Source organism: Olea europaea, chromosome 1, assembly GCF_002742605.1.
Source record: "Olea europaea var. sylvestris chromosome 1, O_europaea_v1, whole genome shotgun sequence".
Lineage (NCBI taxonomy): Eukaryota > Viridiplantae > Streptophyta > Magnoliopsida > Lamiales > Oleaceae > Olea > Olea europaea.
The window spans coordinates 26,580,395-26,590,289 of NC_036237.1; the positions used below are offsets into that span (position 1 = coordinate 26,580,395).

The following is a 9,895-nucleotide window of genomic DNA, read 5'->3' on the forward strand; positions in this document are numbered from 1 at the left end:
TTCAATTTGAGAACCCACCATTAACAAATGAACCATCACTTGAGCTAAAAAGATAGTAGTATAAGCAAAATACAGCATCTTTTGCTATGCTATATTCCAACCAACTAGGATACTCGTTATGCCATGAAATACAAAATCACCTATCTTTATTAGCCATTTTTTTTTGGGTGGAAATTCATGATTGCGAGGCTGACATGGACCCCTTTGCACATATGCTCTTTGAACTACATCTCGAACATCAGCATCATAATTTTGTATTGTAATCCTCAATCCAAGATCCGAAGGAAGCTGTGCAACATCAAATTCAAGCCTTTCATCCCCAATATCCCTAGTATTTATTTCAATTGGGACATCTCCAAGACTAGTTCCACCAATTTCATTCATTTCATCACCAAGTTCGTCATCCTTTTTATATCCAGCATCACGTCCATCCCTTTTATCTCGAACATTTCTTTCATTAACATTTTGCTCACCGCAAGGAAACGCAGATTTACATTTAAAGTACTTTTCCATAACGGATACAAACATATAATGAAAAGAATCAATTCAAGTGAAAAAGTAATCTTTCTATCAATAATGGTTTAAGTTACTAAGTTTAACGATTTCATAAATTACAATCTCATTAATAATATTGTATCTATTTCGAATTGTTGATACAATCCCCAACTAAATCTCACGAATCACAATTCACAAACACAAATCAAAAATTAATTATCCATCAACAAATTTACAATTGACAAATCACATATTCACAAATCACAAATTCGCTAAAATCATAAATTGACTGGAGCCACCGAACGGGAATTAAAATCAGAATGCTATACTAACCTTAATGCTTTGGCGAATGATGATGGAGGAGTGGAATCAAGTAACAATACAATAGAATGGCGACGAAGAGCGAGCAGGTAGCACTACGTATATATCTCAACTAATAGAAAAAAAAAAGATTTAACAAAAAGCAAAATTACAGTAACAAAATATTCCATAATAAACAAGAAACACACAACACTCCCAAATTCTGATTTAATTCAAAATAATCCTTCATGAGAAAATTTGTCACGTACTTCATTTATCATTAGAAAATTTAAAAAAACCACTTCCCACCATAAATTTCAAATGAAGCAAATAATGATAATGAAATTTAGATGGTTATTATAATTTTGAACAATACATTGATCTACCAATTTTGCTTCCAATGTTTTAAATCACTTGCATTTGCTTAGACAGATTGGCCTCTTTAGTCAATTATAATTAATCATCAGTCTTATTTGAAACAAAAGTTGGTTGTATATAAGACATTTTCCTCATCAAATTTCACGTTCGCAAAAATTCCATCCAAATCTCAATGCTAGTGACATGCAAATCCCTACATATCCGTCTACCTCATAATTATACATATTAAAAATGGAACAGAAACTAAGAAACATAGATTCACCCAAACAAAAATACATTTATAGAAGTATTTTCCAACAAAGATTGGACGTTGATAAACATATAAAATAAGATAAATACACATTTAAATATAAAAAACAGGAATAAATTATGGGAAATAAAGTAACAGGAAACGGGTTGCAATTAACATGAATAAGAAATTGAAATATTGAATCCTAAATTTCTTATATAAAACTGCAGCACAATAGGAATAATTATCTCCTTACAATTCTAAGTGTATTGTTGTCTTCAGCCGTTTGTGGTGGTAGAATCACTAGCGGATGGAGTCGAACGGTTGGCAGCGACGACGAGGGAGGATTAAATGGCTAGATTTTGCTTCAACATTTGGAATTGAGAGCAGCCGAGCCCGAAGACAGGATTGAATTGGAAGTGGGAAGGTTTCTTGCATTGAATTTCAATTTGGTAGTGGAATATGGGGATGAGAATTTGGAACGGCTTGGAGACTGTGAATTGGAAAGTGGGAGGGTTTTTTTTATTTCTTCAGTTTTATAGTTTTCTATTTCAAAAAAAAAAATCCTTTTTAATTGGTGGGTCATGTGAGGCACCGGGACCAACTGCAGGTCCGCCACTACTTGTATGAACAATAAAATATGAAGAAAAAGAAATAGATGTACATATATGATTAGAAACACCTGAATCGATAATCCTATTAGAGGATACACAAGTAAGAGATGTACTTGCCAAATGGACTAATGATCCACAGAATTCCTCTTTGGCTAGAAGTGCAAGAAGCTTGTTATATTGTTCAAGTTCAATTGACTAGTGAAAGTAGCAGAAGTAGATCGCCATCTGCTTGATTTTTTTACCGAAGCCATGGATCTGGTAGCATGTACCAAGATTATGACCATGCTTGTTACAATGTTCAGAAAAAGGACGTTGACCTTTTCCAGAAGGCTAAATTGGTGGTTTAAATGTTTGAAGCGTTGTCGAATTAGCAGTAATAATTGTTGATAATCTCCTATTGTTTTTCATCTTGAAGTACCAAATTGCATATAAGTTGAATTGAAGGAAACAACTCCATCGAGAGAACTTGACTGTGAATAATTGAAAAATGATCGTGGAGTCCCTAAAGAAACTCCATGGCACGATCTCTGTTGAACAACAATGTTTTTAGCATTATCATATATAAATGGAGTGGCAGAGATAATGGAACTAAGTTCGTCCCATAAAAATTTAAGTTGCATAAAATACAATGAAATCGGCATGCCTTCCTACTTGAGGGCAGAAATTGATTGTTTCAATGGATAGATTTTTGACTTACCATATATGAATTTTTATTTATTTATTTTTTCCCTTTAAACCTATGGTTTTTATGATATGAAATTATGATATATGTATGCAGTACTTGAAATGATGAAATACGGGGCAACTATTCAAAAAGCAGCCATGCTAAAATTCTAAATCTAGTTGAGATTCGCTGTCCACCCGATTATTTATTGACACATCACTTTAAATTAATATGTTCAACTTTTCGCTCACTGTCACTTGTGCTTAAAAATAGGTATAAAATGACGAGTCGATGAATAATTGATGGAAAGTCAATTTTGAAGCAAATTTCAACTCTTCTAAATCACCCCTTTCATCGTGATTTTTTCATGGTAGTTTGCTCTCTTGCTAGAGTAGATGCGGATTCGGCTTGCCTAAGTAGAAGGCATGGAACTAGTGATTCCCTTGCGATCTTGTCTTCCTACTATAGAAGGGAGACGATTTGTGAACAAACAGGAGAGAGGCTTACCTTCTTTTTCTCGCATAATGTTATTTATTATCATAAATTAAGTGGTAGTTGTTGACCCCAAAAAAAATTGCTAACAGATGTCGGACCCACTCGCTCACACGTAAGCGAAAGTCCAACATGCAAAGACACGTAGACGGTACGGCGCGGAACGAGAACGTTCAAAATCCGACAAGATGTTCGTAGACAGATTGTACAATAATTACCAATCGATGTTTGTAAATGTGTATGTAAAAATGTGTAAACTCGTATTGTGTTGCCAGATAATAAGAGAGAGTTGAGTAAAGTATTGTTCCTTGTATTGATTCTTGCATTAGCCCTTTAATGTTACACAAGGGAAGTATTTACAGTAGTACATGTGAAATGGTAGCCTTTGGATGAGGAGGCACGGGCCTCATCTCCTTAACTCAAACATCTAATCCTAGACATCATTCTTGACTTTCTTGCTTGCTGCATATTTATTACTTATGCATCACATTTATTACTTACGCAGAACCCTCATACTAATGACAAGACTTAACATTTACACTTATGACAAACGTCCCATCAATCATTCAAACAAGATCCTTATGTAGATCTCCTGCTTCAGCTTCAGGGCTTCGGCCACTCACATAATACTTCCGTTTTAGGGCTTCGGCTACCTTTTCAGTGTTCTTGGTATATGGGCCTCAGCCATACATACCACCACGACTGAAGTGCCATGTAGTCCAGCATGAGTGGGCTATAGGCCCCAGTGGGTTGGCACACTTAACAATAGTCCCCTAAGTTCAAGTATAGTCATTCATGTAATGCGTAAACTTTAATGAAGTAAAGCCAGTGAGTTGGGTAAACATTGAAAGAATTTTTGAACCCCAAATAACAGTCCCCCAAGTCCAAGTATAGATATTTATATCATGGTTGGAGTTAGAAATGTGTTGTTGTGGATGAATGATGAAGAAGTCAAGGTAGTTGAGAAATCGAATCTGCAGGGCTTGTGAAAGCTGAATTGTAATGAAGAGGCCGAGGCGATTTGAGAAATCAAACCTGCAAGGCTTGTGATGGCTAAATTGTGATGAAGAAGCCGAGATGGTTGAGAAACCGAACCTGCGAGGCTTGTGAAAGTTGAATTGTAATGAAGAGGCCGAGGTGGTTTGAGAAATCGAACCTACGAGGCTTGTGATGGCTGAATTGTAATGAAGAAGCCGAGGTGGTTGAAAAACTGAACCTGCGAGGCTTGTGAAGGCTGAATTGTAATGAAAAGGCCGAGGTGGTTGAGAAATCGAACCTGCAAGGCTTGTGAAAGCTGAATAGTAATGAAGAGGCCTAGGTGGTTTGAGAAATCGAACCTGCGAAGCTTGTGAAAGTTGAATTGTAATGAAGAGGCTGAGGTGGTTTGAGAAATCGAACCGACGAGGCTTGTGATGGTTGAATTGTGATGAAGAAGCCAAAGCGGTTGAGAAACCAAACCTGCGAGGCTTGCGAAGAGATGACTGTCTTTGATGTTTGTGCCAATGATTTGATGTTTTGTGCATGTTACCAAGAAAAGGTGGTCAAACCGTTTCGACTTCCTGGGTACGTATGGCTACTGCATTAAATGCGCAATGATGGCTACAACTGGGGCTTCGAGGAAGAGACGCGTTTGGAGAGGTGCGTGAAAAGCACGTTTGGATCAGAGGTGTTGATTTTGAAAACGATTTGAATTCTACGCCTTGGATTCGATCTGCAATGAATGGCCCAGTTTTAATGAGCTTGATCTGATGGCTGGTGTTTGACCTAAACTTGTATAAAAGGCAAGAGACTCCCATTTTGTGACATTTCTATCTCTGCAATTCTATGTCTGTTGGAAATATCGTATTCCGGCGTTCAACCTTTGCTCCATTCACGTTTCTCGACGTCCCTCAGTGTCCTTAGTCGATTGCGTAAGTATTTCTTGCGAGAATTTATTTTCTGATCTTTGTTCATTTTTCAAATTTATTCTGATATGGAGTCCACTTCGGGTAGGGGGAGTCACTGTCGCATCGTTTGGGGAGGGGTCAGTTCGTAGGGGGGACTCCGAGGTCAAACATTATGCTATGATCGAGGAGCCCATAAATTACAAGAAGGAGTGGGGTGCGTCCAGGATACCTTCAAATATGACCCAAAAGAGGTTGGAAGAGATAAGGGAGAGGTACTACGTGCCTCATAATATTGAAATGTTGTCCCAATGCTGATGAACGAGCTTGCTATCCGAGGCCCGGATGTGTCGCAGTCAGCGAATACCTGTTTAAGGCGGGTTTGTATCTTCCTCAGCACCCCTTCTGCATGGCAGTGCTAAGGAATTTTATGTTGTCACTGACCCAAGTTCTACCGAATGGGTAAAGCCAGTTGGTGGGGTCCTACTTCCTATGGAAGGAAGTGTTGATGGGGGAGGATATGCCTTTGCATGTCTTCCAGACCCTCTTTCAGCCCAGAGCCTTGGGCAAAGATGAGTCGAAGGGGTGGTACTACATTACTCTTTGGGGGTCGAACACCCCTTTTGTGGTTGGATTGCCTTCTTCCATCAAGGGGTGGAAGGAGTCGTGATTCTGGGTTCGAGACAACTGGCAAGCAATAGTTGGGAACAAAGCCTTGGGTTGCACGGTACCGACCCAGTACTACGAAGCTCGTGAGTCCCCCAGCCTAAGCTGTTTTATATTCTGCTGAGCTTTATGAAATTTCTTTTTTGCTAACTGTTGCCACATTTTGCAGACTCGAGTACGAGGTACCAGCTCTAGGAAGTGGAGTTCAATGTTATAGAGGACATTTACAAGCGTCCTCTGAAGCTTCATCTCATCGATCGAAGCCGTTATTTCCTTGACTTAGGATTTATGGCCTTCAAGGGTTAGAAGTGAGACTGATGGAAAAGTTTGCTTATTGATGTCAACTTCTAATCCGTTTCTTTGTGTTGCAAATAAGTTCAGGAGAGGGAGTACCCCGCCCTCGACATGGCTACTATAATGAAGGCCACCACTACTGTTGGGGCCCGGCCTCTGAAACCCAGTTCAAGCGGGGCTAAAGAGGTGAGAGGCAAAGTGGAGTGCCTCTCCAAGGTCAATACCTCTTAGGCAACCGAGGAGGAGGTTCCAAGGAAAGAGAAAGATAGGGAGCCTTGGGAAAAAGAGAAAGTCCTTGAGGACTCCAAGAAGAGGAAATTGGTCCACCTCACTAGTTTTTCGGGGAAGTTTGGGACTTCCATTTCCCAAACCTGCAAGGACTGCCAACCACTGAAGCTCATGGACTCTGTCATGAAGGCGGTGAAGGTGGAGATGGTTCGAAAAGTCGAGGCGGAGGAGGCAGCTGAGGATGCAGCCAGGTTGGCTACAATAAAGGCAGAAGAGGAGGCTGCGTGGCAGAAGCCCATAAGAACCCCGAAAAAATCCCCTAACTTCCTGGCTAGGCATGAAGAGGAGCTTGCCCCTGCTTTGTTGGAGGCTCTTTCTGAAGAGGTCCGAGGTGCTGCAACTAGTTTTTACAAATTTTGGACTGATAGGTAGGTGCTGCATGTCGTTGACCTCCTTTGGCCTTGCTTTGGAGCGTAGGGAGGTCCTCACTGGCTTCCAAGCGAGGACCATGTCCTCAGAAAAAAGTTGGCCTTTGTTGAGGAGGAGTTAAAGAGGTTGAGGGTCGAGGCAGAGGAGACTAAGGCCCAAAAAGTCGAAGACGCTACGAATTTGAAATCAGCCTTGGTCCAAATAAAGGCCTTGAAGAATGAGGCATATGAGTCTCAGTGTGAAGTGGCCTCCCTCACTAAAAAGGTGAAAACGTCACATAATCATCAGAAAGTTACTGCTGAGGCCTTGGGAAAAGCAAACCTTGAGCTTGCTGGGGCCAAGGATGCATACCACTTTTTGAATAACCAAATAAAATGGTATGTTGATGAACTGGCCAAGTTGAGAGAGGCAGCCAACGTGGTGGGGGAGGAGGCCGTCAAAGAGTTCGTTGCCAATTTCCACAACACTGAGGAGTACTGGAGCTTCAGCGCATACTGGAGGAACTTTGGCTACACTGAGGTGATGGAGAGGGCTAAAGAACTTTACCCAAGCTCTGACCTATCTCAACTCAAACCTGAGTTTGTGGATGAAGTATCTCAGACCCCAGCTAAGGAAGTAGTAGGAGAAGAACCAGCTGAAAAAACTGAAGAAAGGCCTGACATTGAAACTGCTGAAGCTCCTGCTGCATAGGCACTCCTTCCATCATCCGAAGCTTAGTGTAGGATTCCTTTTCAGTTTCTCACAATGTACTGGCCTTGAGCCCACCTTTTGTAATGTTCTCAATATTAATGAATGCCATGTTTTATAAAGTTTTGTTTTCTTTTTAATATCAAGTGCATGCACGTCGGTAAATAAACAAGCATAAGTTTGAATTAGCAATCTGAACTTGACATCTCGCTTCAAGGCAAGCTAACAATCAAGCCATATAAATGATGACTTAATGGGTTGTACTGAGGCTCCATCACCATGATGTCCAAATTGCACTTAGATTATTTGACTGAATCTTTCTATTGGGTTCAAATGGTGGGTGAGATATGCATGTCAAGGCATGCTGAGTGAGCCTTGGAGTTCATTCGAGATGACCCCAGACTTGGGTGTCTGGACCTTTCCTCTGAGGCTCCCACGCTTCCCTACATGGTGGATGGTGTAGCCACGTAGAGGCTTCTCCTATTGGCGTTCAGCATCGCCAAAGAAAGGCATGTAAGTGAGCCTCGAAATCCAGGCGAGGTGACCTCATAGTTGGGGGTCAGGACCTCTTCTCCAAAGCTCCCACGCTTCCCTACATGGTGGATGATGCAACCATGTAGAGGCTTCTCCCAATGGCGTTCAGCTTCGCCAAAGAAAGGCATGTGAAGTGAGCCTCGGAGTCCATGCGAGGTGACCCCAGAGTTGGGGGTCTGGACCTCTCCTCCGAGACTCCCACACTTTCCTACATGGTGGATGGTGCAACCACGTAGAGACTTCTCCCAATGATGTTCAGCCTCACCAAAGGAAGGCATGTGGAGTGAGCCTCGGAGTCCAGGCGAGGTGACCCCAGAGTTGGGGGTCTGGACCTCTCTCCCGAGGCTCCCACGCTTCTCTATATGATGGATGGTGTAACCATGTAGAGGCTTTTCCCAATGGCGTTCAGTCTCGCCAAAGAAAGGCATGTGGAATGAGCTTCGGAGTCTAGGCAAAGTGACCCCAAAGTTGGGGATTTGGACCTCTCCTCCGAGGCTCCCCTGCTTCGAGGTACGCATCTGTGTTTAATGACGTTTTATTGAAGCTGAAATAGTTACATAAGCTGGGAAAGATCCTCAAGTGATACGGTACATTCATTATTAGTAAATTCTGAGATGCTCAATGTTCCATGGATGAGGCTATGCCTTGTCTTCCATGTCTTCGATTCTGTAGGTGCCAGGTTGGATCTCTTCTTTAACTCTGTGAGGGCCTTCCCAGTTTGGACCCATGGTACCTTCTCCAGGTCCTTTGGAGGAGAGGAAGACTTTCCTAAGGACCAACTCACTGATTTGAAAGGACCTTTTCTTCACCTTAGAATTGAAGTATTTGGTCATTTTCCTTTGGTAAGCGGCGAGCCTCAACTGGGAGCCATCTCTCCTTTCAGCAATAAAGTTGAGGTTGAACATCCATAGCTCGTCATTAGATATTTTACTGAAGTGCAGACGATGTGGTGATGGTAAGCCGACCTCGACTGGGCTCATGGCTTCGGTTCCATATCCCATGAGGAAAGGAGTTTCTCCCGTGGGAGTTCTTGTCGTAGTTCGGATTGCTCAAAGAACTTGAGGTAGCTCATCAACCTAGGCTCCCTTTGATGCATCCAGTTTTCTTTTGAGGACATGTTTGATCATCTTATTTACATCTTCAACTTGGCCATTGGCTTGGGGATGATGAGATGTTGAGAAGTGCTTCTTGATTCCAAGTTCTTCGCATAGGTTCCTGACCTTTTTGTTGTCGAACTGCCTTCCATTGTCTGAAACTATGGAGTGGAAAATTTCGAAGCGGCATATAATATTCTTCCAAAAAAACTTGGAGGTGTTTGCTTTCGTGATTTTTGCTAGCGGTTCGACCTCAACCCACTTCGTAAAGTAGTCAATGGCCACAATGGCGAAGTTTATGCCTCCTCTGCCTTTAGGCAAAGGACTTATCAGATCCACACCCCACTTGGAAAAGGGCCATGGGCTGGAGACGGCCTGCGAGGGTTACCTCTGAATGGGGGAGAACCGTTGGCACTTGTCACATTTGCGCACGAACTGGAGAGCATCCTTTTTCAAGGTGGTCCAGTAGTACCCTTGCCTCAGTACATTTTGTGCTAAGGCTATTCCTCCCGAATGATTGCCACACACACCTTCATGGATTTTCCTCAGAATGTACGTGGCCTCGTCTTTCCCCATGCAGCGAAGAAGTGGGGAGGAGAAGCTTTTTTTGTATAGTACGTCATCGACCAAGAGGAAATGTGCTGACCTTCTTCTTAGCTTGTAGGCCTTATCTTTGTCGGTAGGCAGGACCTGGTCCTTTAGGTAGGCTATGATTGGCTGCATCTAGGTGGGGGTCCTTTCGACCCACATCACCTCAAAGGCCTCGGTAGACGGTATGAGGAGGTGCTCAATTGGTACTATAGCAAGTAGTTCGAAGTCTCTACTACTCGCGAGTTTGGAGAGAGTATCTGCATGTGCGTTCTCGAGGCGAGGGTTTTGCATTATTTTGAATTTTTCAAAAGATGGGA

The 9,895-nt window shown here is 42.1% G+C and overlaps 1 protein-coding gene across 1 annotated transcript; it reads right to left on the reverse strand.

Moving 5' to 3' along the window:
* Positions 1 to 1,924, reverse strand: LOC111399066. The gene is made up of 2 exons (XM_023026290.1): positions 1,659 to 1,924; positions 1 to 928 (listed from the first exon to the last, which is right to left on the reverse strand). Exon 2 carries the CDS (start codon positions 526 to 528, stop codon positions 85 to 87), a length of 444 nt encoding a protein of 147 aa, XP_022882058.1. The 5' UTR covers positions 529 to 928; positions 1,659 to 1,924; the 3' UTR covers positions 1 to 84.
* Positions 1,925 to 9,895: the final 7,971 nt, after the last annotated feature.

Coding starts and splice junctions, on each gene's coding strand:
- LOC111399066 (XM_023026290.1), bottom strand. CDS start 528: ATGTTTGTATCCGTTATGGAAAAGTACTTTAAATGTAAATCTGCGTTT.